The 21,127-nt window shown below is 41.6% G+C and overlaps 1 protein-coding gene across 9 annotated transcripts in view; it reads right to left on the minus strand.

The window, feature by feature from the left end:
* Window positions 1-3,922: 3,922 nt before the first annotated feature.
* The window catches only part of LOC120703602 (protein SWEETIE-like), a 56,474-nt gene continuing 39,269 nt past the window's right edge, over window positions 3,923-21,127 (minus strand). For 2 of the 9 annotated variants that reach the window (XM_039987727.1, XM_039987730.1), the window contains exons 31-48: window positions 19,839-19,932; window positions 19,019-19,242; window positions 18,712-18,859; window positions 18,539-18,607; window positions 17,410-17,466; window positions 15,330-15,416; window positions 15,084-15,212; window positions 14,801-15,001; window positions 14,274-14,717; window positions 11,931-11,984; window positions 10,395-10,492; window positions 10,127-10,220; window positions 9,897-10,032; window positions 6,377-6,687; window positions 6,152-6,295; window positions 5,894-6,058; window positions 5,688-5,813; window positions 4,045-5,465 (exon numbers count right to left, since the gene is read on the minus strand). In XM_039987727.1, coding sequence (XP_039843661.1) covers window positions 4,764-5,465; window positions 5,688-5,813; window positions 5,894-6,058; window positions 6,152-6,295; window positions 6,377-6,687; window positions 9,897-10,032; window positions 10,127-10,220; window positions 10,395-10,492; window positions 11,931-11,984; window positions 14,274-14,717; window positions 14,801-15,001; window positions 15,084-15,212; window positions 15,330-15,416; window positions 17,410-17,466; window positions 18,539-18,607; window positions 18,712-18,859; window positions 19,019-19,242; window positions 19,839-19,932 — 3,283 coding nt within the window. In that variant the 3' untranslated portion in view covers window positions 4,045-4,763. Of the gene's footprint in view, window positions 5,466-5,687; window positions 5,814-5,893; window positions 6,059-6,151; window positions 6,296-6,376; window positions 6,688-9,896; window positions 10,036-10,126; window positions 10,221-10,394; window positions 10,493-11,930; window positions 11,985-14,273; window positions 14,718-14,800; window positions 15,002-15,083; window positions 15,213-15,329; window positions 15,417-17,409; window positions 17,467-18,538; window positions 18,608-18,711; window positions 18,860-19,018; window positions 19,243-19,838; window positions 19,933-21,127 lie in introns of those variants that run through there. The other 7 variants (XM_039987732.1, XM_039987731.1, XM_039987728.1 and 4 more) reach the window with 5 other exon arrangements.

Below are 21,127 nucleotides of genomic sequence, written 5' to 3' on the forward strand. Positions count from 1 at the left end.
AAACCAAGCTAAAGGAGCGGACTCGAGTTCTCTCAGTCTTACTCCATATTTTCTATCCACCTTGGAGGAATATATCTTTGAGTAAGTTCCTCATCTCAACTTCAGTTTCTCTCTAGCTTTATTTTCTACCTTAGTTACTTGTTTAATTACTTCATTTGATCAGTAGGATCCTGAGTCTGCGTAAGTAGCAAGTTCTACTTATTTGATGTTGCTTTCTATCTAAGTACACGGTAGGAGCAAGTAGTTCGATAGTTGTGGGTGAGGTGCCCAGGCTTGGTTAGCTATCCCAGGTTGTGTTCCACCCCACGGTACCATTGTGATAGCCGGCAGGTGGTGACAACCCTGTCTGTCGTTGTCCACCACGTTCGGGTGATTTCATAGCAGTAGTTGTCGACTGCCGTTGGACTCCCTTCTCACCCCAATCTGAGTCCTTCCCTGAGGCCGCCGAAGCAGATCAAGTTAGTAGTTAGCTCATCGCTAGGTAGAGTAGTAAGTTAATTATCTGGAGTTAGGCCATCTTCCCTCTTAACTTTTCTCGCTTGGTGTGTCTGGTTGAATAGTTCTAGGTTTGGTCCAAGCTTACCATTCCTTGGATTTGATATCCCAGGTATACTCCCTGGTGAAAGCTACATCGGTCTTTGTATGCTTGCAGAGTAATTCGTTTAGGCTAAGGAGTGCCAACAAGCTTTCTGGCGGTGTTGCCGGGGAACGGTAGCAATACTAGATTTAGAGTTAGTCAGCCGTACGACTTTTCATTTTACCACATGGAGTTTTCTCCTAGTTATCCGGCAGTTCCATCTCGCAAGTATTTGAAACCGCCACCATACTGCCACCCCATCCTAGCCGATGGTTACGAGATCTGTCCCAGTCTCGTAGCCATGGTTCGCGCTCAGTCCTTTTCTGGCAGAAAGAACGAATGCCCCTATGCTCACTTGCAGGCTTTCGAAGAGAATTATTCTCTTCTGATTATACCCGGTATGACTCAACACACCTTACGGTGGAAGCTATTCCCATTCTCTCTGATGGGAGAAGCGAAGATTTGGTACAACTAGACTACAATAAGAGTTGGAGGAGATTGGATACAATTGAAGGATGAGTTCTACTTGTTCTTCTACCCTATCTCCAAAGTGATTCCTCGTCTGAAACAACTGCTGTCATTCGATCAAGGCGATGAATCACTTGGAGTAGCGTGGGCTAGATTCATGCATTTGGTAGACTCCGGTCCGCCACATCACATCTCGGAGGAGATACTGATGCAACACTTCATCTACGGTCTCAAGCCGGAGAGCGCACATTTCATGAATGTGTCCTCTGAGGGGTCAGTCATATACAAAATAGTGGGCGAAGTCAGGGTGCTCTTAGAGAAGGTTCTGAACAGCACAGAATACACCGACATATATGACGATCCACCAGAAGCAATAGAACAGCCCTGTGAGACGCAGCAACTTCAGGTTCTATCAGCTGCATCCTCTCCACCTCCACCATACATAGAGGAAATCACCGAACCACCAAAGTCCCCAGATCATGAGCCTCTGCACGAAGATATGCCTATGTTCATACCAGACCTCTTCACCGAAGAAGAGTACTTGGAACTTGGTAATATTTCAAGCATGCCGAAGGAGCTTAAATGCGTATGCTCAAGATCTGAGGCGTTCATTCCAGAAGCAACATCGTAGATCGAGGGTCTCTCTGCGATCATTAGTAAGGAATGGACAGAGGAAGCAGAGGCCAGCAGTAGCATCATTCAGATCTATCGTTGTCCTAGAGTACTCTGTTCTATTGGGGATGCCAAACCACAAGAGATCTTTTACGATCTGAGGGTCGGGGTGAATGTGATGTCTAAGACATTTGGCAAACCACGTTGCACCTAAAGAGCCCCTGACCCTCTCTCGTAAGCACCTGAAGTGGATCGACAGTCAGATAGTGAAAAGTCAAGGAATTTTGCGATCTTACTCCATATTTTGTATCCACCTCAGAGGAATATATCTTTGAGTAAGTTCCTCGTCTCAACTTCAGTTTCTTGCTAGCTTTACTTTCTACCTTAGTTACTTATTTAATTACTTCCTTTGATCAGTGGGATCCTGAGTCTGCGTAAGTAGCAAGTTCTACTTATTTGAGGTTGCTTTCTATCTAAGTACACGGTAGGAGCAAGTAGCTCGATAGCTGTGGGTGAGGTGCCCAGGCTTGGTTAGCTATCTCAGGTTGTGTTCCACCCCATGGTACTGTTGTGGTAGGCGGCAGGTGGTGACAGCCGTCCCTCGTAGTCCACCATGTTTGGGTGTTTTCATAGTAGTAGTGCCAACTACCATTGGACTCCCTTCTCACCCCAGTCTGAGTCCTTCCCTGAGGCCGCTGAAGCAGTTCAAGTTAGTAGTTAGCTCGTCGTTAGGTAGAGTAGTAACTTATCTGGAGTTAGGCCCTCTTCCCTCTTACCTTTTCTCTCTTAGTGTGTCCGGTTGAATAGTTCTAGGTTTGGTCGAAGCTTTACCATTCCTTGAATTCGATATCCCAGGTATACTCCCTGGTGAAAGCTACATCGGTCTCTGTACGCTTGCGGAGTAATTCGTTTAGGCTAAGGAGTCCTAACAGTTACACCCGGTATGGAGTCATCGTCGTTTCTCTTTCGCAGAAGTAGCTCCCTTTGGGTCGATCCGTCCAGTGGGCCTCAACCACCAGGCCCTCTGGGATGCCACTCTCATCCCTCATCATAGGTATGCCTCTCTCCGGGACGATAGTGGAGGCAAGCGCTACCCTGAGATCGGACTTGAAGGGTAGTAAGACATCCCTCATCAGAGGGATGCCACTCTAAATACCGAGCACATAGAATCTCTATTAGAATACTAGAGTTCTATGTTTCTTATTACTAGAGTTCTATGATCCGATCTTTTAAGACTGGAATACGGGAAAGCAGATAATTATACCCCCCCCTCCGGGGCGAGGGCTTCGGCTCACTCTGATTCACCTCCCGGGTGGCCCGGACTCCCATGGGGAGCAGCATTGGGGAACTTTGGACAATGGGCGAAAGCCCGATCCAGCAAAATCACATGAGTGAAGAAGGGCAACGCCGCTTGTAAAGCTCTTTCTGCTTGTGCTGCTTGCTAATCAATCTACTAGTGCAAATCCACTAGGGCTCTACTTTCTTCTAACTCTACATGAGACATGAGCAAATGTGGGTCAGCTTCCTCTATTTGCGGCTCACTCTAGATTCTCTATTTGCGGAAATCTATTCCTTTCTTACTCAGGTGGTACTACTTGATAAGCAACTCTCATATCTTGTCTTCTCTATTCGATGATGCCTGCCGAGGGCCTGACTCCTCTTCTCGTTAGCCTGCCGGTACAACTCCTTCTGTTCTCGTGCATAAGCTGAGTCTTTGCTTGGATAGGGCTATGGAAATAGGTAAGATACTTAGATAAGTCAACTCGATATTCCTTTCTTTTCTTTCTGAGGGAAGAGTTAATGAATGTAAGAAGCTTATTGCCTTCTGAATGGAATATAGGGAGAGTAAGCAGAGGACCACAGATGAGTACATATAGGCATTGACATAGGTATAGTGGAGATCATTGATTGGGGTCAAGTCTACCAGCACTCACCTAGAATCCGTCATATTAGCTTATGAAGTAAATAAAGAATCTCTCTCTCGCATAGCCGGAAAAGTAAGTACATAGTGTAGAGTGAAAGAAATAGAATCTCCTGTCGACTTGGAAGTCAATAGTAAATCACATGCAGTATGTCCTATTTTAAAACATGCAATGAGGGTACGAGCAACACTCCCCAAACTTGTCATGACTCCTCGCCATCTTGTATTCATGATCTTACCTCGCCTTGGTCACAAATGCATAGCATAAGATCGAGTGGATCAGCACCCAATAGGCCAGATTTTCCTATCTTTGATGGGGGCAATCCAAAGTGGTGGAATAAGAATTGTGATAAATATCGTTTTCTTATGTTCCACACTCTTTACACTACTTGGAAAGATTACTCCATCATGTATTTCACGGGCTAAACCAGAACAATCTGCGCTAGTAGCTCAAAGCAAGAAAACGTATGCTAGTGACTAAGGCGCAATCCAACTGCTCTATAAAGGCTCTGCTTGTGCTATTGCCCCTTACAAAAGTCCAGGAAATGATGAATAAGAGGATGAGTTAGGGAATCCTACATAGGTAGGAGTACAAGCAGAAAGAATGTTGTCCCAAAATTTACAACACAACCTAACACAAACATGAGATCAAACAGTTGGTATAAGTGTTCAGTCAGCTTGCAAGTTCTGAAGTCCATCTTAAAGTACTGGTGAACAAAGTTTACACTTCAACTCAGCTAGCTCTTTCATTACTGCCCATACAGATCGACATTGTACCATGGACCATGCATTAATGTTTCTCCTCCATGGCCACATATCGGTGCAAACGGTTATTTCAGACTACAGAACTGCACACTCAACCAGACTACAGAACTGCACACTCATATTTCAAAAGTACAATGAGGCACATATACAAGGATCCAAATCTTTATATTTTACTTCCTGAATCATGGGTGTCCTCTACAGTTTTTGAAAAGGTTGGTCGCATGTTCATCCTAGTTATGACATGAAATCTGACATTCCCTCCTGAGAGGGTTCTGAATTGGTGAACACATCCAAATTCCAAAGGATGCTCATTTCCTTCACTCTCACTCATCACATTTCCTGACATGCTACCTGGTATGCCAGCATCGTAAGAGGTCAACCCTGAGCTCTTTTTTGCTCTCATCCTTCACAAACTTTCCATCAACTCTCTGCAATGTCGCTGCCCTTGTTGGACTCCTCTGTGATATCTGACAGAATGCTTGAATTTCTTGGGGAATCATCTTTAGAAGTAACATTTCCATCGTGGACATCTACTTCAATCCTGTGAATTTCTGTAGACACACCTTTGAGATCTTCACTTGCTCGATCAGCGTCTTCATGAACCTGCAGCAGTTCATCAGCCGTCTCAATATAGGCCAATGGCTTTTTCCCATCAACTGATGGATGTCTTTCAAGTTTGACATTATCTTCTTGGAATGACCCTGGGAGTTCATGGTTTGCCTGCTGTTCAGTACTTGCGCATTGCAAATCAGAGGGCTCATCAAGTTCCTTGCCACAAGTTCTGCCTTCCATAACACCAGCTGCAATGTTGGCATCACTAATATTTTCCTGAGGGATCTGTTTTTTATCAGAAGAGTTGTCACCAGAATCAACAGCATCATTAGCAGCAGTTGCTGGAAGAGACTGGAAAGCGTCCCAGTCATCATCATCAACTTCCTTTTCATCCTTCCCTTGCAAACACTCAGAACCTTCAGGGGTGGACTCAGCTGAGAACCCAGGGATTTTGTTAATATCCTGGACATTCTGCTTGATGTTACTATTTTGGACATTCTGCTCTGAGCGTGCACTCATATTCACTGGCACTGTTATCTGGCCTTGACTAACTGAAGCTCGGACCATGTCCTACAGATATGCAAAGATTATTGGGTATTTCAAGGCGCAAAGGAAGCAGTATCAGGAATATAGAAGTCCAGCAACAAATGCAGAGAGTATGGATGGCATTGACAAATTCTTAAGATCATGAACATCAAGCATAAAACAAACCAGCATGCATTGATACATTTATGTACGATTACCACATACGAAATTCCTTCAAAAAGAAAATATACACATAGTAAGGAATACCTGAAGCTGTTGTCTCCTTTCAGGTAGTGCAGAAAGCATTATATCCTTGAGCTGTATAGCAACAGATGGAATCTGAATAAAATGAGAGAACAACTTCTTGGAAATAGTGTTTACTTCAGCAAGTTCCTGAAACAGAACATTGTAGAAAACTGAACATCATATTTTTTTTGGTCGCACGATTAGATGAAAAATAAAATAAATTCTACCTGTGAAATTGTATCACTGGAGAGATAGAAAACCATTAGTAAGGCCTCCAGCAGAAGAGTTGTAGCATCTTGTTGGTATTTCTTTGATTGTGCCAGTGTGTAGAAGAGGAAAAGAAGTTTCAAACATTCATCAATAACACCGACAGATTCTTTATTTGAACATTCCTGGAGTGACAACTATGTCAGATAAGTAGATAACAACACCCTATTTTGCAGAAATTTCAACAACTGTATAGTTAATAATATTCCATACAGTACCTTCAATGTAGTCTGCATCACCAAAAACACATCTCCCAACAATTCTGTAAGTAACATCATAAAAGAATCTGTCTTTGTTTCTGAACCTTCAGTCAGCTCCTTCTGTGCATAGCTTCTCAGTACATGCAAACCCAGCATGTGCACCTGCTTAGTGAAAACAACATCACAACTAACCACTAGCAATGAATTATATTCTGGGAGCCAATAATAAGCAGAGATATCTACCTGTATGTTGGTACTATGAAGTGAACCCTGAATAACCTGTGCGCACTGCCTGAAGCTGCCCCAAAGGAGCACATTGTTGCTACTTCCATTTTCACTTAGATTTCCAATCTCATGAACAAGTTTTGCAAAAACAGTGGCTTCTCCTAAGCAAAAATGTAGTATCTTTGCCAACAGCTTGTAGGAATCAGAAATCTTGTTTTCAAGCAATGAAATCCTTTTAGCACACTCTGTACAGAAGTATGCCACTAGGCTAACCGAAGCTCCTAAAACAACTTTAGGATGCATCTGCTCACCATGTGATTCTGCTCTTTCTACAAAACAAATGGGGAGCCAATACTTATAATCATTCTTATTGAACAATGCTCTTATTATCTCATGTTCATAAGGGAAGAGTTAATTTTTGGTCCAGCAATTATCTAGGTAGGTATCTTCTAAGGTACATTTTTAACGTCCCTTTTGTGCCATCAACTTTAAATGTTAGCTAAACATTAGGAGTTGTGGGGTAATGATGGGGCAGCAACTTATGGGTTGGCCCACTTGTTAGTGCTCAAGGGGCCTACCAGAATAAACATTCCATTTTATTGAATATTCTGTTCCAACCAAACCTTAAAAGTACAAAATGTGAAAGGAACACTGAAAACGGTAGAGCCTTATAAATTACCAAAGAAGGTCCTCTCTGAGCTCATCTGTGTTAAAGAGGAGAAATGAACACTACGTGAAATTAACTTGGTTAAGTTATGCTAAGCATTGTACACATCGTTGGAAGCTCTCTTGCTAGGGACAGTAATCAAGTAAATCAGCTTATGCAAACTTCTTTCAAGGGTCTGTTTTGTTCCGGTCCTGGTATCGCATTTGGAAGTGACAGGCACCAAGCAAATGCCAGTTCTTCCTTTGGCAAGTAGTCTACAGGAGGTGCTGGACTGCAGATCGACTTGCTCAAAGGAACCTACCGCACCCTATCCGATGTCCTCACTGTGATCAAGAAGAGGAAACAACTGATCACTTGCTGACCGTGTCACGCAACACAGTTTTGGTTCAGCTTCCTCACAAACTTTAGGCTCCAAGAGCTATCAACGTTGAAAGCAATTAGGGTTACGTGGAATCAGGGGCGGGCCCCATGTGTATTCATGGGTATTTCAATTGAATACCCAAAACTTTTGGCAAAAAATTATATATATAGTGTATAATATATGTATGTTTCATAAAATACCAAATAACACCACAAGACAGGCTTTCCAATTGCAATTTGTATCTTAGGCTCAATTGGCTCACTGCTTCACCTCCTACAAGCCCAGTTAGGGTGGCCCAACTACTCCCACATGCCCATTACTTCACCTCCTTCAAGCCCAGTTAACCTGTAGGCTGAATTTGTATGCTTTCATATCATTTTGCTGTTGTATCCTCTATTTATTTCACATGTTGCAACTTGGATATGTTGATCATTTGGTACATCTATTATTTCGTGATGAACAATTTCAAGTTAGATAAATGTTATGATTTTAGTACTTAATTATGTGCTATGAATATATACTTTAGGATGCCCAAGAAAAAAAAAATCCGCCCTTTGAAAATTTCGAATACCCAAATCTCAAATCCTGGATATAGAGAGTTAGAGACTAAGATTTAAGAATTCTTTTAGAGACACTCTTATTTTCTGTTTTTGATACATATACATGTTCTATACTATGTATATACATTTTTTGGCCAAAAATTTGGGTATTCAACTAAATAAATACCCATGAATCAGTAGCAGGCTTGCCACTGCCTGGGCGCGGGTCCCACACACGCACACATACACCTGTCTAAGAACCGTCAGCCCAGGATGGAAGTTCTGAACTTCTGATGGGTGGAGCAGTGCAAGTGAGACTGTCAATGGTTGGATATATAATGAACTTAATGCTAGTAGTAATCCTTGTTTTCTTTGCTTGTCTAACCAGTATTAATCTAATTTCCCTAGCTAGATCATCCTCCACTCTCATTAGAAGTAGAGTCAAGACTTAGGCAGCAAGCTTGAGTCAAGTCTTTGTCTTAATGTGTAAGAAAGTCAAGTCTACTAAGTCAAGTCTACTCTTTGCCTTAGGAAGTAAGGCACTATGGCTATCTTGCAGTCTATATTTCATCTATAAATAAGAGGCTCAAAATCAGAGTCTCCTCAGCTCCAGCAGCCCATAACAAGTTAGCAAACCTTCTAACCTGTGCTGATTTTCCTGTTGGACCAAGGATAAAAGCCCCAACCCCTCCCACTATAACACCTAGGTTTTATGGTCGGGTTGGCTAGGTGGGGCACTCTAACTTGGTACCAGAGCCGAGGTCCTGGGTTCGATCCCTCCCGGCCACGCATTTCCGCTGCGCGATTTCCCCTGCGTCTCTCGTGTGCTGAGACCTGTTGCAGGCTACGCCGGGCACTAGAACCTATTGCGGGCTATGCCGGGCTCGCACGCCGTAGGGGGGATGTTGGACCAAGGATAAAGGCCCCCACCCCTCCCACTATAACACCTGGGTTTTATGGTCGGGTTGGCTAGGTGGGGCGCGCTAACATTTCCAAACACTTAATTATCTTGTCATCCTTGGTGCTTGGACTCCATGGCACAGGAACCACAGTGTTTTCGCTGGAGTGGCACCTAGAATGGCAGGACCCTTGCTGCTAGCTGAAGCAGCAGCACAACTGGGGGTGATGGCTGGGGGGATGGGGCTCGAAGTCTCTCCCTCTTGACAGCCTTGGATCCTAATGAGTAGTTGATAGTTTCAAGGTCATCTTTTGTCTAATCACGGGCACATATGTAATATTTTAAACTTTGTATGGGTGTGATGTACTTAGGGTACTAGCCCTCTCTTCTCCTTTAATATAATGATACGCAGCTCTCCTATGTGTTCAAGGAAATGGTAAGCATTGGTGAGCAATTCATCCAGGCATATGTGTGTGTACTCTATGTAAATTTCTCCTTAATGCAATGATGCTCAGCTCTCCTGCGTATTCAGGGAAAAACTGCGAGCAATTCAATTTTGTTACTATGTCATTAAATTGTGTTTACTGTTTCATAAGTAAAGCAAACTGGACCATGTTCCAACGAGCAGTTGCAGCTTTCTGAGTTTTTATCAGATTGTTTGTCTTTTAAAGGATGGGAACACATCAACGCCTATTTTCATACCATTTCAAATGTATTTTTGCAGTTTACTAAATCCTAAGGGAAGCAATGAATAAACTACAATTAGTTGCCACTTGCCAATAACAATAGATAAGTTCATTCTTTTGCGAAAAAAATCAGCACATTTAAGGACAATGCAAAATTTTCACGTAAAGATAAGTGGATCAGGACAGGTGAATACAGTGTTTTTAAAGCGTTAAGGCAAGGTGAGGCGAGCCACCTCCGCCTTATCGCCTAGGCGGGCTAAGGCGGACTACGGTGACACCTTAGGCGAGGCGAGCCACCACCGCCTTGTCGCCTAGGCGACACCTTGAAAACACTGGGTGAATATGTTTATAGAATAACAAGAAATAAAGAAAAACAGAAGATGGTACCTCTAAAATATTTCCTCATGAAAGGAAAGATATTTTGAAGGAAGGAGATTATATTTGACAAGCATATATTAGTCGACACTTGTTCAAATGATTGTTGTGATGTGGATACCAGTATCATCATCAGCTTCCACAGATCCTGCTAGATGAGACAGGCTATTAGGTTCCATGAATGAAAGTACCAAGGCAGTTTTGCACTAGACATGACCAGGAATAGCCTAGCCTATCACTACCTCTCCTTTCATTCGAGAAGCCATCATCTCACTTGCAATAGACAACTCAGAAATCAAGGTATTACTTGAATACTTCTGAGATCTCCCATCCCTACTGCAGTGATAACAAATACAGAACTTATTGCCAATATTTTATTTAATAAGGAACAAAAGGTTATGACTTAACACCAGCAATTGATTTGAATCTAGCAACACTGCAGCAAGGAAGCTTGAAATGATGAACATGCAGCAAAAAAGTCTAAAATGAACTACAATGTGGCAAGATTACCATTGAAGTATCATGCTGAGATACTGAGAGAATAACTCAAATGCAGAGGAGACAAAGGCTTCAACCTCAAAGAAGCTGTCAGGGCAGAGCCTGATAACCTTCATGGTGAAACAAAAGTTAGTCAGTAGTCTCATTACAAATAAGCAATATGCAAGGAAGCATTTTGCTTATTTTTTAGAAAAAAAAAGAAAACTGTTGCTGGGTTATCCTTGAATACTGCTACCTAGATGCAAAAGGAATGGTATCAGATGGTTCCCAAAAAAAAAGGAATGGTATCAGATGTTAGAAGAATGTAATTCGGTTAGGCCCTTTGGGCTTTCTTGGCTGCAGCCGCACAGGCCCATTGGCCTCGTGATCATGCTTGGGTTTTGTAGATGATTGATTAGGCAAGGATCTCCTGATTTGGTGCCTTCTATAAACCAATCCTAGGACCTCCTTGCATATATATGTAACCCGTGCTATGCACCTCACAATCAATCTACTATTTCCCGAGTCATCGCTCTTTCACCAGAGACACTATTAATCCTTCAAATAAAGAAGAGAACACCAACACTCACAAATAAGGAAGTCCACATCGGTTAATCTCGTTTTTTCTCGAATATGCAAGAGACTGCGTATCTTTGTATTAAGAAGGAAAAGATCCAATTACAAAAAAAAATCCCCACCACATCGGTTAATCTCGTTAGAGCAATGATAACACTAGGACTTAAGCGCCATTAGATGCTAGAGAACTGCAGCTCAAACTTCCAACGGGAATTAGCTATTGTTACTTGGATCTAAATTAGGTGGGTATATGAGAACAAAAATGCTGTGAAGCCAAAAATAGGTCAGCAAGTTAACAAGAAGAATAAAAGCACTAGCTGATGATGTCAAGTTTAAACTCAGAAGTTACAAGTAGAAAAACAGTGCCATGTTACCATGTAAAACAAAAGCTGTCAATATTATCCATGTTTCAATTTTATATCTTCTATTTACACTGCATGTATCACATGTTTTATTCTATCTCCTCTACCTTATGCAAACACAGACAATAAGCAGCCATAAGCATACTCTACATCAATCAAATTATGCCCAACATCTTAAACATACAACTGTCATGGTATTGAGGCCAGTCAGGGCCCACCAGCAGTGCCAAAGGATAGAGATGTACTGTTCACGCGGTTACTTTTAGATAGTTGGTTTGTTAGCCTTTTTAGGATTAGATCAAGTTATTAGTTTGCTAGGGTTATCTATTAATCTTCATGGCTTATACCTAGCAGCAGCAGCATTCATAATCAAACAAGAACCTTAAAAGCAGTCAGAACCTCCAAAGGGAGGGCAACCAGCCAGTTATTCCTGTATCCCTACTACTACCATATTTATTCCATCACAGATGCTCACATTTAGGCCTAGTGGACTACTACATTCCATAAGCATAAAGAATTGTCATTGAAAAAAATGCAATATGTTGCCTTTTTTTCATTTGAAAAGGTTAGCACTGAACTGTGATTGATTGATCTAACATAGGCTGCGGTAATTATCAGCAGAATGACTTACCTGAGTGAACAGACGGATGATAGGAGCACTTGAGCAATCAGCATATGTAAGAGCCTGCACTGGCACAAAAATATTGTCAATATAGGAATGGTTTTTAGAGTAAAGGATACACCAAATCTACTTTTTAAGGTTTGCAAGAATAAGAAGTTATATTTAATCAGATTGCCACTGAGGCTGTATGGTGCTTGCCTGGAGCCAATGGGCTCAGAGGCTGCCTCATTTCAAGGTTGATCAGGGTCATGGTTGTGTGGGTCGGTGGGTGCATTTGCAAGTGCCTGTGTGAGTTGGGGTGCTCTTCTGTAACGCCCCAGTCCAAATATGGCTCAGTCCTACTGGCACACTGAATAAATCACGCACTCATCAACCCTGCTTATGCTTTCATCCTCGCTTCGCGTAAAAGGGTTAACCCGGGAGTTGGAATGCATTTGGCACTTCGGTTTATATGTTGGTGAACCTTACCCTCAACTAACAAGGTGGAACAATTTCCCACACGTGCCATGCCCCTCACACATGGGCCACTAGTGGGCTCTAATTCATCCTGGGTAGGGATGTCATATTTTCTTTTTTGAAGAGTTCTATAATACAAAGATATGCAGCTTTCCTATGTGTTCCAGAAAACAAAATCAGATTGTGACATCTGGCTTAGGTTAGTATTTGATCATAATTAAAACGTAGATGGTATGCATCAGGAATTACAAAGAAAGATCACAGTTGGAGAATCAAAGGTATTTATGCTAAGATACTATTCCCTCTTTTTTCAAGATAGTTTGTCCAACTACGCCATGGCAAAGATTAAGAAGGCATGGAATTTAAGTAAAAACAGCAGAACAAGGCCATGCTTACCCAGCTACCATATTGATTATTTATTTCATCATTTTCATAATGAAATTGTGATGGTGAAATAAAGTGCAATAATCATATTTTTTTAACTCCATCAGTGGACAAATGTTTTGACATGATAAATACGAACAAGTTTAAAAAGGGTAAATACCAATTACCCTCAATGAACTTAAAGCCCATCGATATAAAACAATTTTGAAACATCATTGCCAAAATCAACAAAAGGACTCATCTCCCATTCAATAAAACAAAAACAAAGTCGACCAACCTATCAGGAACTAGGTGGATTTGTATGAAGAAATAGGCACCCAAATTTGCCTCAATGAGGACAGGAATTTGGGTGGTCTATGCGTGAATCCACACCTTAACCAACTAAGCTAGGCTCAGTTCCTCACCTCACATGCAATAACAATCTTCCTTACAGCATTTCTAAGGTAAGCAGCTTTTTTAACATTTTAATTGCCATTTTAAGCCTGAAAGGTTTCTTATCTCCCACACGTTCATCTAGACAAGCATTTAAATGTGTTCACTAATTAACTGTTGCTGACCACGTTAACCGCCTACCCACATTTAGCGTTTAACTCGGCGACTAGGCCATAAACTACAAGCATACCTTGTTTTTACCGTTTACACACGTTTAGGCAAACACTGAGGTACCACATCTAACACTTGTATATGGCAACTCATTATTTGGAAACGCAAATAAAGCTTAGTTGCATTTCCAAGTGCCTAAATACTCCCTCCATCCCAAAAGATAGCTATTTTTAGCATTTGAAATTTGTCCAGAGTTCCCAGGGGTGTTGAGCCACGTCAAAAGTACCCTTCCCATTTATCTGCATCCACATGGTGCCATGCAGGTTTAATTTTGTTGCATGCAAATAAATTCAGCAGGGACCTTTAATCACGCATGTAGAGGGACAGAATAAATGAAACGCAATTTAGATGTTGTGGATGCCTTTGTTGGGCACATCCATAGGCATGTTGTTATCTAGTCGCAGGTTGTTAGTGTTTGTTAGCAGTCGACATAATATAAGCCGGCTGGGTTATGGAGTCTGTAACAAGGATTAGATCTTCTAAGTTCAGAGCCTCTTCGGAGAGCGAATGAGATTAGATCCTTGTATCAAGTTGGTTAAACTTAGATCAACAAAGCTGGCCTTTCCTTGCCGCATCATTAGACCTTTAATCGCTATCCTTAATCTGTGTGAGATAGTCTAAAACTAGCTATATTCTGGGATAGAGGGAATAAAAACTACTAGCTCTGGTCACAGAGACATGATGTTTTGGGCATGCATCCGGTCCAAGTTAAAAGTTCTGCTCATGAATTTTTTTTCTCTCGAATATGCATGCGAAAATTTGGTCATTAATACCATTGAAGATATTTAAATTAGAAATATGAAAATCATATGTATACTGTTAGAATGTAAATTAATGACCAATGCAATGAAATAGGAGTTAGCAAGTTTAACAACTTAGAAAACATGAATATAAGAAAAGCAAACTGACCTGGAGAAGTTCCTGGCAAATATCCACTGAAAGGAAATTGTTGCTGAAAAAGACCTCTGCTGTGAGGGACAACAACACAGGTAAGACCTGATCACAAGATTTTTGATCATCTAGTCCCTCAACAATAAATCCCCCAAAGTTTTTGTCATGTCTAAAGTCAAGATTGATCTTCAAAGAACTATTCTTCAATGATTGGCGTGCATGAAATAGTACAAGAATAGATAACCCCCAAAGGAACTCAAATTCAGTTCTATCTAATTGGACCATACAATGGCCAGATATAAATGTCAGTTCAAGTAAATCATCAGATTTATTCATGTCAAATTCCATAGGCGCAGCATCAAGAGCTGTTGCTTGAAGAATTAATGCCCAAACTTCATCAAGATACTTCTGCACCTTGGATGAGACTAATAATGACTGAATCCCATCAAGGAATGGCTTGTACTGTAAAAGAGAATAGAATATAAATCAATATATAATTATGTAATCCTCATAATGAATTGTTGAGGCTTGGTTGACTGTCTTACATTGATTTTTGTGTGCAAACCAAAGCTAATAGAAACATAATCCTTGAGGACTCCAATCCAGTATTTTCCTAATAGAGTTGAGCTGTTAACAAGTGAAGGTGCCAATTGCTGGTATTCATCAGGAGCATTTTCCTTCATCCTCAAGAATTGATAGGTGTAACACTTGACTGCTGCATGGGCAGTTAGAAGGCGAACTTTAATCTGTCACGTACACAGTCTAAGTTAGATACTGAGGACACTATCTGATATATAAGTATGCGTCAGTTTAGGAGAACTAAAATACCTTGCACACAACCCAGTCAGCAAAAGATGGATAAAATAGGCCCTCGATGTCACTTAACGGGCGTGATATCAGAGAAAACAAACGATTAAGAGCCACTCTGTCCCCACCAATTATGCTACTTGTCATAACCTGTTTTTTTTAAGCATAGATGCTTATAAATGACAGTGTATAATAAATACATGTAGTGTGATTAGGGGGACACTAATAATAGCAAAACAGGAATTTCGTGCTTGTTCTGATACAAACCCTAGTAGCGAGTTCTAGTCCAGCCTCCAAAAGAAGTGGGTCAGAAGCAGTATTTATGGCCGTTCTAACAGCAGAAACAAGTTGGGCCTGCACATCAGAACAAATATGGGCTGCATCAGAAATATGTTCCATGAAATCTTTAAACAGTACCTATACAGCTAGACATTATCTTTTTTTTCTCGAATACGCAGGAGAGCTCCGTATCTTTGTATTAAGGAGAAGAATGGTCCAATTACAATAACCCACACCCCAACCTTGGACCAGAATGAGGGTGGAGTCATCAAAATACTAAAGGGACTGTTACAGAAAGATAAAAACTGAGGGACCAGACCACCACCAAAACACTGATGACACTACTGCCCTTCACTGCCTAGACTAGGGCTGCAAGCCCTTTTGCCCCTGCAAATAGCCAAAGTTGTGCTTCGTCCTGAAATGCCTGCAGTGCACCTTGGAGGTTAGGGGCAGATCCATCAAAAATGCAACCATTTCGGTGTTTCCAAAGGATCCATGCTCCAAGTATAACTAGGGAATTGAAACCCTTTTTGTGTTGTTTTGGTACCCTCTTCCAGACCAGTCAGCGAAAGAAGTCGATCTACGGTTAGGGACCAGAAAGCCGAGGTTCAAGGGCTGTAGAATTTGAAACCAAAATTGCCGGGCAAAGACACAAGTGGTGAGCTATGATACGCGGATACTTCGCAAAACTCACATACCGGTATCGGATACCGTATCGGATACCCGTACTCCACGGATACTCCCGGATACGTATCCCGTAAGTATCGGACTATTTAGGTATTTTCAAATAATAAAAATAAATCGGATACTCGTGGGATACCGGTGGATACCTGTCCGATACCTTCAAACCCTAACAACACTCAATCGCTTCGTATAAAAGTCCTCTGTTTAGCTGTGCCACCCTCTCATCCCCACTCGCGCAGCCACAGGCCCGCAGCAGCCTCGCACGGCTCGCACGGCCCGCGCGGCCGCTAGAGAGGGAGAGGATGAGCCGCGGCCTCCGGATAGGGAGAGGAGCCGCGGCCGCCGGAGTTGGCCGCTACACAGAGAGAGAGAGAGTGCCGGAGGTTGGGGAAGAAGATGACCGACATCCATTCGTGGAACAGACGAACAGGTAAAGATAAGGTTGGTTCTTTTTTCCTTTGCCCCTTCCCTTTTCTAATAATTATAGAACATATGAATATATGAGTTTATGACGCATTATAGTCCCTGAAACTTCTATTTTCTCACATTCTAGTTCCTGAAACTTTTATTTATTTTTATTTTATATATATATTGGCGTATCCCCGTATCCTTGTTTTTGGAAAAATGGCGTATCGGAGTATCCCCGTATCGCGTACCGGTATCCGTATCCGCGTATCCGGTCAACATAGGTGGTGAGGACGTGTTGTATCATCTCATTCTCCCGGTCGCAGTGGGGACACTGATCGGGATGAGGAAGACCTCTCTTTTCCAGGCGGTCGGCCGTCCAACAGCGATTGCGAACAGCTAGACATTATCAGTAATACATAGAAGTCCCAGGCTACTTTTTTCTCCCAATCACGCAGATATGTAATCACACGCCAAGGCATCTAGGGGGCTGTTTGGTTTGAGCTTGCCATTTGCTGCCTGGGCCAGGCATCACCTCCAGGCCGTCGATTTCATCAGCCTGGGGTTCAGATTGCTGCCTGGGAGAAGTTGCCTGGCTAAGGCCTCCAACCAAACAAGCCCCTATTGTGGACTCCTTTGTTCAGCACACCTACCAGCAACAGAGGAGCAACAAGCCAGTGGCAGCTATGCAGGATGATAGGATAGATTGGGTTGGTTAGCAGCAGGGTTGTTAGCATCATTATGGTCATTGTTATCTTTGGTTGTTAGCATTGCTTGTTAGCCCCAGCATTATTTAAGCCGTAGAGTTTTGAGTTCAGTTCAAAAGAATCGAGTCCCAGGAGTTCAGAGCCTCCTGGATTACAATGTAGGTTTAATCTTGCCATTGTTAGCCGCAATTCCAGATTAATAAACTCCCAATTCCCTGCCACACCAGCATCATATTTCTTTTTCTTAAAAGGAATTAAGATCTGAGAATCACCTGAAATTGTTCCAACAAGATATGCCCAGGAAATTCAGGATCCACTGCCATGGCAAACTATAAAAGAAATAGATAGTCACGATATGATTTGTAACAGCAGATATAAGCAGATATAAGAACTCACAGCCAAAGAAATCATAATCCATAGCGCTAGTTAAAAAAAAATCATAAGACACTATGTTATGATTTGGCAGACATGCTAAGCCAGTCTGAAAAAATTCATGCCTATCGAGGAAAGAAAACAAAGCAACAAATACAGTCAATGGGGCAAATATTAACGGTATAACATCAATGACTTGGCCGCATATGAGCATGCAAACAGGCAAAAAAAAAACAACTAATTCATTAAGAACTCATAACTCATGGTCTAAAACTCTGAATTAGTATTCAATAGCATTCCTGGTTGTAGAGAAACCTGAATTTCCTTGGTCTACAGGATGCAAATATTCTTTTTCTCGAATATGCAGCAGAGCTATGTATCAGTATCGTTGCATTAAGAAGAAGAATAACACCAAATACAACACACTCGAAACACACACACACGTGTGGACCCTCCTCTTACTCCACAATGTATTTGTACAAGCATAGTAATATAAAATTAATAAAGTATTTTTCATGATGCATCTACTCATCATTTTCATATAAGCAATATAAATACTCTAAAACATAAATTTTGGTTAAATAAACAATACAAGATTTTCTGCTCATAGTATATCTAAAGTACAAAGTAGTTGAAAATACGCAATCAAACTGGCATGATCACATCACATAGGTAGTTGATCAGATAACCTCAAAAGTATGTATTTGATTTCCTCAACACAAAGATGAACATGTAAGTTGAATAAGTTGAATAGTAGATTTCTCTATTTGTCACTTGTGCTTAATCAGGAGACTAAATTGCAGAACAATGAAATAATAAACCTCATCAAACCATTTACTACACGTTCGTCTCATTTTAACTGTCAACAAGAATGCTTTGTTGACAAGCTATGTAGGCAATTAGTTATTTAAGCCCTGATGCAAATTTCAGATGCCTGCCTTGAACAAGAGCCGTGACTGATTAAACATCACAGCACAAACTAGAATAATGTATTATCTCCAGGCCATAATATCAAAATAGCTGGTGTACCTTGTCCATAATCAAACACAAAAGCTTGACACCTATCGGTTGCATTCCTTCAAATTGTCCAGTACTTATCTGCGATGCAAAGGTAGTTGTCAGCTAAATGTTTAGTAAATTTAAACAAAATGTTCTCCCAATAGTTTTATGGTCAGAATGTAAAATCTGATTTATTTCTAAACCTGGTATGAAAGTGAGACCAGCTCTTGTAGCTTAAGCACTAGCCAATCATTTGACAGATGAGTCCCTTTAGCTATTGCGCTCCTTGCCAACAAGAGGTCAAAATGAGCTGGTTCTGCTCCAACTGCAATTGGTACATGGCTAACACATCTGTTTTCACACAATAGGAAATCATTAAAATAATAGTAAGGGAAAAAAGAGCATCTTCAGGACAAATTGAACTTAGTTTTTCAAAAAAAAAGGACAAATTGAACTTGGTTGAAGCAACAAAAGAATTAATAGATTAAAAATAAAAAATAGTAAACATACTCTGCCGCAAAAACCCTGGTGCGATATCTGAGGTGCTTATTCCTTTGAGGAAACTGGCTAGATATAGAAGCCGCCCGGTGGACTTGCTCCTGCTTTGAGCTGGAAATCATGTTGTCTTCATCTTCTCCATAGTATACATCATTCTCAGGTGTACTATCAGGGGGGTTATGTCCAGAACTGGATAGAACTTCACCTGTGTTTCTTGTAATTGATGTAGCAAGAACCTGAGTGTCACAAAAAAAAAGTACATCAGTTTACTAACTCCATGCTAAAGCCCATAATACTATAGGCCCATATGGCCCATGAGGTTATATATATACTGCTATCTCCACTAATGGAGATCTTATCTTCACAAATCCCCAAGGTTAGTGATATGGGATCAGAGCAAGGATTAGGGTTAGGGTTAGACTAATCTAATCCCCCCCAAGATCCATTATTTTTCCCCTCCGCCTTGGATTTTTTCTGCTGCAGCCGCCTGTTTGCAGCTAGTGACACTCCAAACCAAGATTTCCACTGCACTAATTATGTACATAAGTACATAGATATAACCAAAGAACTAGCAAAACTATGCTTATTGTGTAAACTAGGGGCCCGTTTTGGGAAAGCTTAACGGCTTCCACTTCACCTATTTTTGCGCAAATCGAGGTACTGTATCGTGAACCCGTTGTGTAAACCGAGGTAAAAATGAACTCGAAGCCAGGTGAAGCTACTTTTTGTGGATTCACCGGCTTTGGTTTCACCGGTAGAAGTATGTACTGATCAGTATTTCGTCGAACAGTCAGCTAACAAATTTACAAAGCAAAGTATGTACTAAGCATACCATATTTCGTAGAACTGCAAGCCAACGCGATGGACGTAGTGGACATGATGTATATAATAAGCGAATAATAGTTGTGCGAACCAACGATGCTATTCTGCACAGTTGAACACTTAGTGATTAGCGTTTCATAATTCATAACTTTTCAAAAAGTAAATTTAGCTGGACAATTAAATAAAATTCAAATACTCCTGTTCCAAAAATGTAGGCCATCTTAGTTTTGTCCTATGTCAAATTTCTCTAACTTTGACTGACGTTATTAAAAAAAATGCACCAACATCCACAACATCAAATTATTTTCATCAAATCCACCATAAAATATGTCTTGATAGTGCATTTATCTGGTCCCAAGCCCGGGTAAAGGAGGAGGGTTGCGTTAGGTTTTGGCAAACCAGCATAAAAATAGTCACTCTAATGGATTTGAAACCCACAAGAAACTCGTTGGGGGTGTAACCCTCTTAGCGACGCGCTACATCGGAACCCGGGTGTGGTGATAAATGGGCAAGGGCCGGGTCGCCATCCCCCCAAGGGCGCATCGTATCGTGACCTGGGTACAATGATAAGTGAGCAAGTGTCGGGTCATCACCTGAATGGCGCGCTACATCTACGCCCGAGTGTAGTGAAAAATGAGCAAGGGTGCGAAGGGTAAGGAAACTAGCCGAGCCAACTAGGATTCGTATAGGTAACTGGAACGTAGGGTCCCTAACGGGTAAGTTGCGAGAGCTAGTTGATGCAGCAATTAAGAGGCGTATAAATATTCTATGCGTTCAGGAGACTAAATGAAAGGGCCAGAAGACGAAGGAGGTTGAGGATACTGGCTTCAAGCTTTAATACACGGGAGCAACTCCGGGTAGGAATGGTGTAGGCATCTTGATTGATAGGAGCCTTAAGGATGGAGTCGTAGAGGTTAGAAGGCAAGGCGACTGGATTATCCTAATCCGGTTGGTAGTTGGAGATTCGGTTTTGAATGTGATCAGTGCTTATGCCCCTCAGGTAGGCCTTAGTGAAAGCACCAAGATACAGTTCTGGAAAGATCTAGATAACATGGTTAGTACCGTGCCTACCAGCGAGAAACTCTTCATAAGAGGAGATCTCAACGGCCATATGATTGCGACTAATGTAGGGTTCGTGCGAGTGCACGGGGGTTTTGGGTATGGTAGCAGGAGTCAAGAGTGAGAGGATGTGTTGAACTTCGCGTTAGCCTACGACTTGATAGCGAATACCGTATTTAAGAAGAGGGAATCCCATCTTGTGACGTTTCGTAGTGGACAACACTCGAGCCAGATCGACTT

Source organism: Panicum virgatum, chromosome 4K, assembly GCF_016808335.1.
Source record: "Panicum virgatum strain AP13 chromosome 4K, P.virgatum_v5, whole genome shotgun sequence".
NCBI lineage: Eukaryota > Viridiplantae > Streptophyta > Magnoliopsida > Poales > Poaceae > Panicum > Panicum virgatum.